Source organism: Corvus brachyrhynchos, unplaced genomic scaffold (assembly GCF_000691975.1).
Source record: "Corvus brachyrhynchos isolate BGI_N302 unplaced genomic scaffold, ASM69197v1 scaffold58, whole genome shotgun sequence".
NCBI classification, from domain to species: domain Eukaryota; kingdom Metazoa; phylum Chordata; class Aves; order Passeriformes; family Corvidae; genus Corvus; species Corvus brachyrhynchos.
Window position 1 is genome coordinate 105,056 of NW_008239539.1, and position 15,740 is coordinate 120,795.

The window sequence follows — 15,740 nt, forward strand, 5'->3', positions numbered from 1 at the left end:
TTAAACCATCTCTGGCTTTTTTTTTTTTTTTTTTTTTTATTTTTTTGAACTGCCACAAAATTCAGACTCAGACAATCTAGAAAGATTTATGATGTTCCATTAAGGCAGCTATATTCATTCATCACAGTACCAATTTTCCAATGCACTGCTGTATATTTTTGCTGGCAGTGCTCCTTTTCTTTTACTTACCCCTCTGTAGGTATCCTCTGGAGATTTATTGTAGTTCCAAAAGCGAAGCCCTGCAATACTTTCAGTTTTATCAAAATGGATTGTGAGCAGATGATCTTCTCCAAAAGAGAAGGGAATGAGCCACATATGGTCATCCTCCACTGTGATATTAGTGCCATCTATTAACCTACAAAGAGAAAAGTCCATTAGCTGCACAAAGGGAAAAGCTGGCTTCTCTCATGAAAAGCAGGGACTTTCCTAAGGTTCATTTCATTCTAGATGCCACTTTCAGCTTCCAGGGCTTCATGTGCCCTTGTGCATGCAATTAAAAAGCACAGTAAACATCAAAACAACATGCAAGTATTGAACTAAAGACAGTGGGGGGAGAAAAAACCAGTATTTTTTAGTTGGGTCTGCTTAAGGAAAAACAGCAAAATCCTTAGGTTTTCCCTGTGTGAACAGGGATGGGCAAAGGAAAGCTCAACTGCCTTTGTAGCAAAGTGGATGAAGGCAAAACTCTAAGCCCAGCCACAATATAATTTATTAATCCAGCTCCATGCCCAAAGCAGTGTATCTGGCACCCTGCAGGGTGTTTCTATGCCAACACAACTCTACTGGATCCGAGGAGGAACCGGATGGCAGCTGGATAACCCTGAGCAGGAGCAGGGTTTGCTCACATCCTTCATGGACACAATTAGGCACATCCCTGCTATTTTACAAAGCTTCCAACCAGCAGGACAATGTCTTTTCATAACAGCAAAGGCTTCAGGCTGACTAAATAAAGTTAAATCTGGTATTTTCTGACATTATATTCTCCTACCACAAACTACGCCACACAAAGATGGAGTAAAGGAGAATATGAATTAATTTTCCACTGTAATTACTTTGGTACACTGCCAAAGTAAGTATATACTTACTATTTATTTAAAAGTTTAATGGAAGAATGAGTGCCAGACTTGGCAATTCCTTAAAGAAAAAGATTTGAATAATGACTCTTTCACAGAGGAACTGATTAGGGAGTCCATGAGAGAAGACATAATTCTTGATTTGGTCTTGAATAGTACACGGGACCTATTCCAAATGCCACAGCTGAGAGCACTGCAAAGTACTCAAATTCAACATGTTTGCAGGAATACCCAAAGCCAAAAGAGCCTCTGTTTCTTGTGCCCAAAAAAGTTCTCAAGCAAAACAATCAAGAATGGAAAAAAAAAAAAAATTAAAAATATAACCCACTTACTAAGAAAGATGTTAGAAAGAAGGAGGACTTGAAACCTCAAAGCCAGCCTGGCCCAGTAGCAGGATAAACAAAGTTATTTTGGGCCATCTTTCAGCAAAATTAATGATCAAAAAAGCCCTAAAGTGATAGACTCATAAACTCTGGAAGGCTAAATTCGTATGCACAGGCCAAAAAAAGAGTCTGAAGGCTAGCAAGCAAAAGATACAATAAATAAAACCCCTCAAATACATCAGGAGCAGAAAGCTTGCCAGAAATTCTGTAGGATTCAACACATCACTAGTCTGCAAAAGGAGCATTCAGACAGTAGAAGGCACCAACAGAAAAGGTAAATGAATTCTCTGCATCTGGGTCCATCAGGGTGGGGTCTGGAGAGATTCCCCCACCAGAATCTCTTCATCACAGGGGATGTCATGGGAAGATTTCTTAGATCTTGGTGCCTACAGGAGAGATTTTCATACAAGATGGCAGAAGGAACAAGGAATTACCCACGAGTGAGCTTGATATCTGCATTAGTCAGATTAGCAGAAATTACAGAGTTAGTGTGCATGTAGATAAATACAACATTCTAAGGAAGATTCCAGAGCCTTTGCAAAGACAAGTCCTAATTCATAAACGTGGTCTCAGCCCATAAACACGACAGCAGACAAGATTACAACCAAAAATACCCTTTAAAATGGAGACATGACTCAGAAACAACAGGATGCAGCTTCAATAACATCCAAATGCCAAGTCCTCTCTAGATCTACAGCCTATAATTTCTATACTGCTGTCATTTAGATGCACAAGTTAATTTGAGGAAATATATTTGTCAATGAATAAAACTTCATTAGATTTGCCAAAAAAAAAAGCTGCAAAATGGCCAAAAGAATGGCACCTATTGGTGCAATTCCTCAATACATCCTCACTCTTTGCTAACTTGAAAATTTTCCTTGAAATTATCCAGAAATCCTGCATAAATATCACTCAGTATGCACAGACAGATGCTATAGAACACCCACATTTCTTCCTGGAAAGTCCTTGGCAGAAATACCAACCAGGCATGTTCTCATCTCCCAACTCAAACACCATCTTTTGGAAACATCTCATTCATGTTTCTACAACAAGCTGTTCCTGGACAGCTTGTGAATTCCAAGAATGAGCAGTGATGGGATGAAAATCATGTTCACATAAACATGTGCTAACATAACAGAAGTCTATGGAAATCTGTCACTTCAGAAAATCTGATGTGAAATGCATCCCAAGTCTTTGGTTACTTACTTTTCTAATGTTCTGGAATCTCCTGTGTACTCTGGAAGATCATTTAAGTCTTGGGGTGAAGCAGAAATCTGTTCTGCATTTATTTTTAATGCTTGACCATCCTTTCCTATCACTTCAAGTCCTGTCAGCCCCAGGTAATGAGAGTCTCCCCAGGTCATGGTAAAGTTCAGTTGCAGGCCTGTAGAAAGGAATATACTTTTAATGTCTCTATAAACTTACTGGTTTGAAGTAATAAGCCAATATAAACATGCATGCAAACCCCAGTGATTAGCAGCATGTATATTTTGTACAGATTAAATAACTTTATACGCTGGAATTGGATATTTCCCGGTCTGTTTGTCCACCCCCATGTAACAGCAGCTTCTTTTCACCTGTGTCAGAGCCTTTCAATGTGCTACCAACACCTTGTTCACTTGAAATTACACAGCTGCTGATCAAGCACATTCCCAAGTGTCTCATTACTGGGACTGCACACTGACAGCCAGCGACACTCTTACGCAGTTACATGACAGATTTTGTGTATACACAGACACAGAGAAGACCCATTAGTCTGAAGTCTATCCATCATCTTTCACCAGCTAAGTGACTATGAAGATTCATACAAATCCAGCCTCTCAGAAATCCATACGTTTTTAGAGAACATCTACTCACAGCTAAAGCAAAGAAAAAAAAATTTGGTTTACTAATGTTTTAAAGTTATTTTCTTCACATCAGAACTGGACACATGGAAGTATTTTCTTGGCACAGCATCAGTGAAAAGGAGCAATATTGATTAGGCTGTATATCCAGAAAATAAACAGGGAAGAAAAGCTGGATGGACAAAAGGCTGAATGCGTATGTTCTGTTCCACCTGTTCTGTGCCTTACTGAAGAGATAGAAATAGCATGTACAGATATAACAAGTAATATTCCAATCGGATCAGGTTCCATAAAAATCCATCCCTGTAAATTAAAAACATCTTTCATTTCACACACTACAGAAACCCACAAATAATCAGGTTGGGTAGTGTCTAAAGAAACACTAGTAGTCATGATGTTTGTAAAACAAACAATCATTAAACCTGTTAAGCCATCCAGCCCATTTACCCCTAAAAAGCCAGAGCAAATCTCAATACACACATAGATTCACGTGGGTGTAAGATCTCATTAGCATTTGCAAGGACACGAAGAAACAAAGAGTTCTGTCAGCTGACAAATCTGGAGCTACGGCTCCACTGACAGTAGATCCTATTCCCAAACCCAGTGCTAAGACTACACCTGCTCAGGGTACAAGCAGGCAGGAGTTCTCAGGAGAAATCAGTCTGTTCTCCAGTGGAAAGCTGCAGTGAAGCAGCCATCCACACAGATTTAGTATTCCCCAGAGTTTAGTATTCCTTCACAGAATCTGAGGATGACACAGGGGAAAAGGGACCTCTGGGAGGTGTCTAATCCAACTCCAAGCTAAGAAAAAGTCCAGCACCAAAGCTCTCAGGAACTTATCCAGTGGAAGTTTACCTGTCTCCGAGGCTGGCAGGATCCAAACCCTCTCAATCCAGTGTTGGATTGCTCTCAGAGTGAAAAAAATTTCCTAACACCCTGCTGGAAATTCTTGTCAAAGGACCAGGAACTGCTTCTGAAGCTTTTGGGCTATCCAGAAACTCTCTAGATAACAGCTGAAAGGCCCACAGAGAGCTGGCTTGGTACAAGACAATAAATCAGGTACTTGAAGCAGGGATATAACACTCTGATCTAGCTCTGCTGTAGGGTTTCTATTGTCAATCCAATCTGAAAAAATCAGTCAGTCTGCATAAATACAAAGGATTGGGAGAGAATTACTGGGTAAGGGACACAGCTGTTAGGAATCCCATTCAGGGACTAGGCAAATGGCTAATGTTATTTTTCTGAGATCAAAAGCCAACTGTTACAATATAATGTTGTAAATGCCATAGCAAACAAAGCTTCTGCCTTAAATATTCAATTACTCTTCTTTATTCTAGACCTGGCATCTACCACAAAGTGCTGTACAGCTCTGACAAATCAGATCCTCCTTGATAACATGTTTGGGAGAAGGCTGGTTAAGCAAGAAGTAAATGTAAGAACTTACATTTTCCAGTAAATATTCCTGTTTCCTTGGGTATGCATTCAGAGACAGAGGCTGGCTCTTGAACCTAAAAAGAAAGTCAACAGGTGCAAGGAACAGGTTCAATATTACACTTACACTGACTGCTTACCAAGTGTGATATTTGTTCCTGTTTCTTTTTGTATATCAATTTCCCCTCTGCCTCCCCACCCAGCATGTCCTGCAAATAATGAAAAACATGACCCAAAATGTAGAATATCAGGTGCGTTCTTAGAAAGCCAAGACTATTAGTGTGGCTTTTTGCTTAGTGCATATAGAAATGGGAAATGGGAGACTCCACAGTGTGAGCTACCTCTTCTCAAAGAGGCTGAAATTCTTAAATCACACTTATTTCCCTGCAGAATGCCATCAGCAAGTGATAATATGCTGTATTTGCAATATGTTGCAAATCTGTTGCAGAGACAAGAAGTCTGGAAGGAAGTCAAGACCAGAGAGTGCCACCACAATTTCTTGTCAAGAATTAAGAGGCAGAACAAACAAGCAAACTTGTCCAAAAGCTTGTGCTTGTGCTCTGGCAATGCTAATTAAAAACTGCCTATGCTATTCAGAAAAGTGAATAAACAGATGACAAAATTTGCTGATCACACTGGGGCAATCAGGGTAGTAAAGACAAAAATGGCAAAGGATTGCAGATAGAATTCACTTCACTGAGTAAGTGTGATAAAATGGCTAATTCTGTTCACTGTGGGCAAATGCAAAAATGTTACACACAGGGAAAACAATCCTAACTTCATATATACCAGTATTGGGCTCCAAAATAAATGATAGCAGATTAGAATTTTCATTCTTGGCGTTTTTATAAGTAGCTCTATAAAAACATCAGCTCAATCCTCATTAGTAGTCAAAAGGCCAAACAGGAAATTAGAAGTCCAGATTCCTTCTCTTTAATTCATCATTAGAAATAAACTTCCTGTCATCCACAATACATCAAATGGATCTACACTGTGCCTAAGAAAAATAAATAAAGACTTGTCAGCACTTCTCTCCTACTGTTGCATTAGATCCCTGCAGTTTAACCACTGATCTCCAGGATCTCATGTGTTCCCAGACTGCAATATCCTTCACAAGGCAGCAAATGTCCCTGGGGGAACCAAGGTAATTCAGGTGAGACTGAACAAGAAATGGGCTCTGAAATAAACCCACAAAACCCAGGAAGTGGAAAACCCCTCCCACTGGGGGTACCTCTCTCACAAACCAGTGACTCTATCTGGGATGTCTGATGCCTCTTCCTCAGAACAATTCTAGAAGACCAGCCTGGGAATTAAATTTGCAACTTTACTGAAAATCAAAACCCATGGACACAATAAAAGTCACTGGGTTTACAGATTGCAAAATAATGCCCTCCCTAGCAGACCATAAACCATTTGTGCCAAGGCACATTATCATCCCTTTTCTCCCTTTTTTATCTACTCAGATCCCTTCCTAATGATTCCATTCCACTGATGCCCAATGTATTTTCTTTCAGATATGGTCTGATTCTCTACTATTTTAACTACTTCTGCTAGTGGACATGGTCCTACCTGTGTTCTTCGAGTCTTATGGCTAAAACAAAACACCACTGTAATACAGGAGTTATTGGAAAAGCAATAAAAAGTAGAAAGTAAGACCATGGTCTTACACCTGAGCATACTGTACAGCACCTTCCCTGTGAGGAATAACTAAAGTAGGAGCAACCATTCTGGAAAAGAGAGATTTAGAAGACTAACACAGGGGCATAAATCTCTTGAGTGGCTTGAAGAAGGGAGCAGGGAATAATTGTTTAGTTTCTTCCAACACAAAACCTAGAGGACATTAAATGAAGCTAGCAACAAACAGAAGGAGGTTCTTTGTGCCATGCAAGCTCAGCTGGGAAACTTGCCACAGAGCACTGTAAATTCTAAAAGTGCACGTGGGTTCAAAAAGCTGGTGGATGAATGAATGCAATAAAATCTGTGGCAGGATATTAAACATAAAGGTTAAGTTAAAAAGTCCTTGTGAGACACATTTCTAAGGGCTGAATGAGTGTTTCAGAGAAACACCACTCTATGTTCGTGCTGCTCTTTCTTCCTCCATAAACACCCACTGCTGGCCACAGAGTTGAAGGAAGTGCAATAGTCACAGGTCTGATCTGCTATAAAAGTCAACATGTTAAGGATTCCTGAATTCATGGACAGACATTCATGGCCATGAATAATACTGACAGAAAAGTAAGACACTTCCCTAAGAGCTTTTGAAAGTTTCTAGTAAAACACACCATTTCATCTACTGAATGTGCAACAGGCAATAAAGGTGAATGATCAACAGCAGGGACTGTTCAAACTGGTCAATACTGGTCTGACAACGTTAGGCTGGGGAAGACAAATTGTGCAGTGGATCTGTATCATTCTGGTAGCATAAACATCCCCCTACAGAAATCCTGATGGTACCAGCAAATGCACAGTGACAGGGAGATCAATGGCTCACAATAGCTTTTGTTATTCCACCGCTGATACAGGAGTTGCAGAGTTAGAACAGGGGTGTGAAGGGCATCAGAGCTGAACAGCAAAAGGAAAGGCAGAGCCTATGTCTGAGCAAGGACCAGACAGTCCAGGGCCAAGCTTCTGCCATGGAAGAGGTCCTGGTGAATGCTTACAATAAACACATGATAAGGAAAAGATAGGTGAATTTCAATTTGTGTTCATGAAATCCTGCACCACGCAAGGCTCTGAACAGTTTCAGATACTGCAAGCAAAGATGGGATCAAAATTACTGGAGAAGTCCAAGGGTTAAAGTCACTCACTCATGGTCTTAACAGTGAGATCACATTCCAATGTCATTGATTTCCTTTTGTCTTGGGAGCCACAAGAAACAGAGGACAAGACAGGAGGGGAAGGTTTGGCAACCACACAAGGCTCATTAGGAACCATGTATCCCTGGGAACGTTTTGGCTGGAGCAGCTGGAAGGTTCAGCTCCAGCTCCAAATTCAGGATTGATTCAGCTTTGGATCTCCTGACAGACTCACACATAGGAGTGTGAACCCTAGAAATAGACAACCTCACTGATGCAATGGAAGGTGCTCAGGAAGATTCTGAGAAAGTAGAAAATTATAAGGAAAACAGGTCAAAGACTGCCGCACACCATCTTGAGAAAATCCTGTGGGATCTTTGCTCAGACACTGGACTGTTGGGCTGGACTGGCATAAGGCAAGAGCTCAGTGCTTGGAAATACAGCCTTCCTCCAAGGAGTGAAATAGCTTCTGCATGGAATAGAAAAGAGGCATTTTTATGCTGCAAAATGCACACAAACCTGTGACGATGCCAAAAAAATAAGAGAGGAAAAATAAGGGGAGGGTTGAGAGGAAGAGACCCTTCTCATCTAACATACTTAATTTGTGGAGGAAGAAACCAGCAATACGGAAAATATGGAAAATCCTTTGGTTTGGAGTGTCAGGGAACACAGCTACTCATGATGTGAGTAACTGTATGGGAAAAATCACTGATAGTGCAGAAACCTTCAGGAGTACCCAAATCAAAAATAACTTCCCCTAGTCTCTGTCCAAATAAGTAAAGAAGTAGGCTTGTTAATTAACCAGGGAAACCAAAATTTGGAGGACCTTTAGGGCATTAAAAAAATAGCATAAATTATTGATCTGGTGAAAAAAAGTATTTTAAATAGTCTTAACTGTGTTTGTTCTTCTGCAGTTTTACTCCAGCCTGGAAATGTGTCTATTACTTCCATGTTTCAAAAAGACATTTATAGAGAGTTTTGAACACAGAGGCCCCTACCTGTTGATCCTCTGTTCTCAACCCTGCTTGTGTAAAAGGTCTCTCATCTCCCTCCCTGTCAGCAGTTGTGGGCCTCTTCAGCTCTTCCTCGTATCTCAGGGAGCTGGAATCTCCCATTTCTCCATCATATGTCTCTTCATAGCAGTAAATGGCTTCAAGAATGTCATCATCAGTAGTGAACAATATGGTATCCCCAAAGTGCTCTGGAGCTGAAGGCAACACACAGAAGTAAATACAGAAATCATGCAAAAAGAATCTAAAGACCAATAAAAATTTTTTTTGGTCCCTCTTTGCTTTTATTTGCAGCAGTGTTTAAAGATAATATATGGCAAACTGATACTGACTACTGCTATAATTAGTGTTTCACTCTCAAACTTATGCTGCACAATGGAAAAACCTAGAGAATTCAATGAGATTTCAAATACATATAAATTGAAATGGGAAAAAAGCTTCCCAATCACCTTTTCCAAAAGACCATGTCTGTGAAAACAAGCAAAAAGCTGTAACTTTGAAATTTCTGGTGCCTGTCTGATGTGATTGAAACACGGACTTGTTGCTAAGACATAGTTAAAAATGGTGATTAGGTCTGTATGCTGCTGAAATCCCCAGTATCAGTGAAGAATGCATTAGTGGGCTTCGTATTATGTTTTTAAACTAAACACCAGCTTGCTTTGAAGTGGAAAGTGATAACAAACAAGCTAAATGTACTTTGCTTGTGTTCTACTGCTGTTTCCACAAGGAAAATAAGAAATGATAGCCTACCTCCAGACAAGGCTCCTGAGGCTTTGGCAATCTCTCCTTTAAAGATGCACTGCTCGTCCAACAACATGATAATGTCTTTCACACCTCGGAACGAGTGTATGCGGGATTTATTGTAATTCCAAATCCTAATCATAGCTACCTGACAAGAATTCACAAAGTCAATAAAGACAAAGTGAGGTTTTCCAGGGGTAAATGGTGCCAGCCAGAGGTGCATATCATCCTGGGTCCGATTCACCCCATCTATTAGGTTGGTTACTATCCTGGGATCATTTCCATAAGCTGGTAAAATATTTATATCAGGGGGTTCAGCTGTTATTTTTGCAATCTGAACAGGCTCTCCTTTAGAACTGAAAACTTCAATTCCATTAAGACCAACATAATGTCTGTCTCCCCATGTTGTTTGGATGTCTATCACCAAGTGCTGCCCATAAGGTAAAACAGGGATTTTAAAATCACTTCCATCCTGTGTCTCCAAAGAATTTTCTTCCTCTTGCCTCTTGGATAGTGTTTGCAGTCCCTCTTTTCTCTGATATTCTCCAGGCCGGTTGATTTTTTGTTGATGGAGAAACTCATCAAAGATATCCCCTTGAAAATCCATGTTCGAGATCCGGCCACGGTGGGAATAATTAAATTTCACCAAGGAGTTCCAGGACTCCTGCAGAGTGTGCTCTTGCTCACTGCACCACTTCACTCTAGAGGTTGCTACGTCCTTGATGGGAAAGCCTTCATCTGAAAAGAACATTACAAAGGCATTTAATGTACAAACAGAACTGGGAGCAAAGCACTCCAACACTGACTTTGTAGAACAATGCCAGTCATATCCGTGTCCCTCACTGTGAAATTCTCTGACAGTAGCACTTTTATTTTGCCTCCCTATCATGAAGGCCACATGCCCCAGTTTCCCTTCCCCACTCAGACATAATGAACACAATCACTTTTAACTATGGAGGAGCAGAACTCCTGCCATGATACAAGCTGCAACTAAGTTTGAAGCTGTCAATTCTTGACTCAGCGCCTAAAAAAATTGGGATTTTTGCCCAGTGATACTTACTTGTGTGGCTGCCACAAGAGTTTAAATCATCCCTCTGCATATCTGCAGATCTTTCATACAGCTTGAAATGGCTGAACTGGTTAATGTAAAGCATTATAGAGAAAAGCTGATTCTTCCTCTCAAAATGAGCCACAAGTATATAAAGAAAAGTGGTGGGAAAAGGAGTAGGTTCAGCATACAGGGAGGATGAGGTGAGAATTGCATTCTGTGCAGATAATATCCAAATATTTTTCCCACTTTTCAGCAAGTGTGAGATATAGAAGGAGGATAATGACAAGATATCCAGTGGGAATGCAGTGAGGACAACAAATCAGGGGGGCACAGTGGGAGCAAAGCATGCTCTCCTTGTGGCTGCACTGGGGAACTGCTTAATTTCCATCTCAAAACAATTAAGAACAGATAATAACCAAGATTTTCAATAAAGCAGTCACTTACATATTTTCTTCAAATAAATGAAGAAAAGGAAGTGGAGTACTAAACAATTACAGGCTCGTGGGCCAGATTTCACTTCTGTACAATGTCCTTGGGTGGATACTAAAACAAATGATTATCAAGAATAAATGCCAATTGCTGTAAAATGCAAAAGAATGTTTTCTCAAAAGACTGCTCAAGACTAACTCTTAACTGTGTTTTTGGAAATACTGGAAGGAGGCAATGTTCCTAATCTGTCTGTGGTAAATAATCATTTACAGTGGGGACATGTGAGATAAAATTAAGAATTTTAAAGCAGATGGGAAACTACCTGGAAAAGGGTTGTCTTCCAGAATGAAAGGCTGGAGACCAACCTAGCCACTCCTCCTTACCCCACAAGGAAAATGCAGATATGAAGTAAAGGTTCATATTTCAGAGAACATTTGTAAGTCCCTTTCTTGCTCACACCACTACCAGTACAGATACTCAAGAGGTGGGTGATCCCCACCAACACCTCCCAGAGCCCCACAGCTCACCTGGAGAAGGCACTGTACATATATTCACCCCCTGAAATTGTCAAAGCTTGAAAAACTTCAGGATGAGCAGAGTACAGAAGAGTATTTGACATTCATTGACTTTCCTTGTTTGGGAGGGTTTTTCCCTTTTCTTTTTAAACACTAAATACTTCCAACAGTCCAGAGGTTTCAATTCTGAAGCCCCTCTTAGGGCAGTGCAATGGGAAGTTAACAAGTTTGTGAACTCCATTAAGGAGTGGCAACAGGAGAAGTGGAGCTCTGAAAGGAAAGCAGAGGTGGTCCAAAAGCAGATGCCAATGGCTGAAAGCTTACAGGGTTTTGGTTTTTTTCTTTTAAGAATCTAAAATGCATTATTTATTAATGACACCTCAAACATCCAATTCTTCCAGGAATTCAGGAGTGTCTTGAACCATCAATTCATCTGTCCAGATTCTGATGGCAACACACACCACACAATTCCTCTCAAAACTTTATAGTAAACTACATTTTGGGGCAAGACTACACAGAAAAAATCACCTTTCTTCTCCTTCTGTTGTGTTAATCTCTTTTTTTACTCCCTGCAGTTATAAACAGCAATCATATTTCCATGCTGCAATCACATGCTTCATTTCCCAAATCATTCTAAAAGCTCTCCTCTGTATCTGTTCCACTTGGTAATCAGCTTTCCTGAAAATGGATGATCAGAGCTGCAGTTTTCCAACTGAGGTCTCACAAGTGCCTGTGTTGAGATATTAAGGTTTCCCAAGTACCCAAAATGCCTCTGCTGATCCATCCTGGGAGTGCACTGCTCCAATCACTGCTCACACCAGCATTTCAGTCAATCTGCTATCAGCTACTCAACCGTGATTCTTCTCTTCCTCGGTCATTTGCAATTGATGATTACCCAGCTTACAACTTAATTTTTGGTTATTAGTCCCCAAGTGAGCCTGCAAGCATTCTACTGAATTGCATTCCATTGCTCCAGTCCTCAAGTTCATCATTCTGTGCAGTTCTTCAATCTCCTTAACTCATAATAAACCAAATTATATGTTATTTGCAAATTTTATCAGCATACTCCCACCATTTCCTTTGCACATTAAACTGGTTATCAAAGAAAAATTGATGTTTTTATAGCAACATTAACTCGAGCCAAGCCTGTACGTGCTATTCCTAATTCCTTTTGTTCTTGTGAGCTTTTTAGTGACCAAAGCCATGCTGTGACATCCACATGAGCCTCCGAACCTTCCCTTCGTCCCACTCTCCACTGGGAACTGCCCTTCTCCCAGCCCCAGGCCAATTAAAATCCAGCACTCTCAGGGCAACACTTAAAAGGTTTCCCTGTTGTTAAAACCCACTCAGCTCCACTTTGAAGATGGCTTTACCCTGCACACACAGCAGAGAGAACAAAAGCTGCTGGGTGCCTGCAGTTTCCCAGGGACTAAAATACACTGGGAGCTTTAAGCACCACAGGACACAACCTGCTCTGAGCAGAATTAGAGGGCATTATAGAAAAAAATGACAACCCTCATCTTATAGGTGACAGTAAAACTCCTAATTTATTTCCATTTTTACAACTGAACAGAACTTCCCAAGCTGGGATTTATTTACAGTTTTCACAATGTTAAGGCTTTAATGTAACAGATACTGCAAAATGTGTGAAACAGCAAACGGGCTGCAGTGAGTGGGTGGGTGAAGGGCAGGTAGCACCTGTTCCAAACTTCCCTATTCTTCTCTTCTTTGAGGTACAACTTCAGATATACTGATGAAATTGCTGTTTGCTCCACAGAGGGTCAGACAAGGAAAAATTCAGACATTCTAAGATTAGAAAGAACCATTTTCCTCACCTTTGTCTGAAAAATCCCTGCAGTACCTGCTGTAGAATTTGAACTGGCACTCCTTCATTAAGGTACATTTTCTGTTTCTTATCACCATTACTTTAATGTAAACACCCAAATTCAATATACATTAAGATACATTTTCATGTAGATTGTTCTGATGTTAAATCACCCCCAAAATTTCAATTTGTAGTTTTGTAGCATCTTATTCCAATTCTCTGGGTCTTGTTCTTGTTCTATTAAACCCTTCATTTGAGACAAGAAACTGAATGCTGAAGAATTACAGAAGGCCAAGGAAGGGGCATGAAGGGTCCAAAAAACAGGAGTTAGAGTGACGTGGCTTGAAACTGAAAAAGGAAGACAAAAATATATCCCAAGCAATGGAAAGCTGGTTGAAAGAGAGACAAAGTAGAGCTTGTGGGTAAGAAACACTATTTTTCTGTTATTTGCACTTGTTAAACACAAAAATACTATCTCATGCCCTGCAAATTTCATAGCCATGGATTGGCAGATGTTGGGAGAGAGGGGAACTTGGGAAGTTGCACAATTCTCCTACTCTTCCCTGGGGACACACTGGATCCTGCCAGAGGCAGAACACAACTGCACAAAGCTGGATCCTGAACCTCCAACAGGAGATTTGGGGAAGGAGGACAAGGATGATCAACAGCACAGAGCAGACAACAGCCAAAGTTATTAGAAAACTCTTCATAAATAAACAAGATGTCTGAGGGAGAGGTTTGTAAAGTTATGAGCAGAGAAGGAAAATAAGGGTAGCTTTCCATTCACTCTGAATAAATGTACTGAGCATCTATTCTCACTGAGAAAGACACAAAGCTACTACACAAATAAACTCTGCAAATTTACTCACTACCTTGAGGACGTACTCTTCTTTATCTTTCTGCAGATTTTAATTGATATTAGCAAACATTTGCTGTCTGCAGGACTGTCAATTTTTAGAATATCATTTACTGGAATTTAGTCTTCCATCTGCTCCAAATAAATTAAAAGTCCCTAAATCAGAATGTAAATTTTTCTGAAGAGTACTTCATATCAGGTGTAGGACCAGGAGAGAGACTGAGCATTCTCATGAGGAAAATACCACAAACAGCCAAACTAATGTCCCCTGTCTATGCCTCCAGGAATCTCAAGAGGTCCCTTCCCACCTAAAATGAATTTGTGCTTCTGCAAAATGGAGAACACGTCAGTACTTGCACTAAGGTTGCTATTGTGACCTCTTACCTTTGAGAGCAGAATCATCTTCTCCAAGATTTATAGTGTTTAATCCCAGCTTTTTACCACACATCACACTTCTCCTTCCACTCGTAGGGTACTGTAAACTGCAGCAGTTTTTGTTAGAAAGGGGCTCAAAAATGTCCAAGTCCACATCAGCATCCTTTCTGGTCAGCATTTGTGATCTCCCATTTCCAGTTGCATTTCTACTACTGGGTCTTCCCAGTTCATGTCTCTGACATTTGACATCCTCATTTTTGAGATCTGAAAAGTTTTTCATTATTTCATCTGGCTGTGTTGTAAATCTTGAGTTTAAATTCTGTTCTGTAGCAAGCCACAGAGGCTTCTGCCTACTGGGAGTAACTTGATTATTCTGTGTTACCTGGGAAGATGACTGCAACCAAGAAGGAATTGCACCTGCAGAATCAGACAATTTCCTTCCTGTTAACTTTTCCATTTGCTCACTCAAACAAAGCTCATCATCAGACTGAACGTGCTCTGGAACTGCTGCTACTGCTGCCTCCTCTTTGGCATCTTTTGTACAAACTTGAGATGGGAACACTTTTAGATCATCCCCTAACTGAGAAAAATTTTTCTTTGTAAAGCTGATTGAGTTCATCTTAGGCTCAGGAAGATTTTCTTCTGGCAGAGCTTTCCAGTTCAGTGAACTACTGGTTGATTCTGAGCATTTAAAATGTAGGTCTGTTTTCTTGTCTGGGACTGCAGGTGCATTTCCTTCTTTCCTCTCAGTTGAGGGAGATGCTGAGGTATCTTGCTTGTGATCTGTAAGGTCAATTGTAGTGTTCTGGTCAGCAAGGAGATCTCCAGAGCCTCTCTCTAATTCACCATCAAATACAAGGTTCTCATCAACATACAACTTCACCTTCTTTGCTCCAACATCAAGGTCCTACAAAAATAAAAGTATGAAGATTTCAGTCAAGCTTTCAAGCATTAGGTATCACTGCTCTGGGCCTCTGACATTTGAACACTTAATCAATAGACAGATGAAAACAATTAAACCCTGTGTCAGTACGTGCCTTTGACTACTTTTTAATCTAAAGCTGAAACAACTAAAAAATACTGTGGAATAGATAAGATTTTTTTTTTAAAGGACTGAAAACCCTGCTAGACACCACTATGAATCATTTTGTCTGGCAAGGTTTGATTATTTAGAAAAGCTTGAGGGAAAAACCCTAGATTAAGTACAATTATATTTGATCAGGATATCAATTCCAGAGGCATATTTTGCTTCAGCATCTCTAACATTCACCACATTCACGACATGTTCCACAGTGAACAAACACCCAGATCAAAGCCACCAGAGTTAAAAAGAGTAACAAAGAGTTACAGAAATGCAGAGCTAGAAAGAACAGTGAGAAAAAAATTATCCAGTCCATCTCTTTCCACTGAAG

The 15,740-nt window shown here is 40.3% G+C and overlaps 1 protein-coding gene across 2 annotated transcripts in view; it reads right to left on the reverse strand.

Moving 5' to 3' along the window:
* The window catches only part of KIAA0556 (KIAA0556 ortholog), a 70,427-nt gene that overhangs the window by 28,554 nt on the left and 26,133 nt on the right, over positions 1–15,740 (reverse strand). For both annotated transcript variants that reach the window (XM_017741246.1, XM_017741245.1), the window contains exons 13-18: positions 14,338–15,235; positions 9,287–10,015; positions 8,525–8,733; positions 4,745–4,808; positions 2,663–2,840; positions 190–355 (exon numbers count right to left, since the gene is read on the reverse strand). In XM_017741246.1, the coding sequence (XP_017596735.1) occupies positions 190–355; positions 2,663–2,840; positions 4,745–4,808; positions 8,525–8,733; positions 9,287–10,015; positions 14,338–15,235 (2,244 nt within the window). The remainder of the gene's footprint in view (positions 1–189; positions 356–2,662; positions 2,841–4,744; positions 4,809–8,524; positions 8,734–9,286; positions 10,016–14,337; positions 15,236–15,740) is intronic.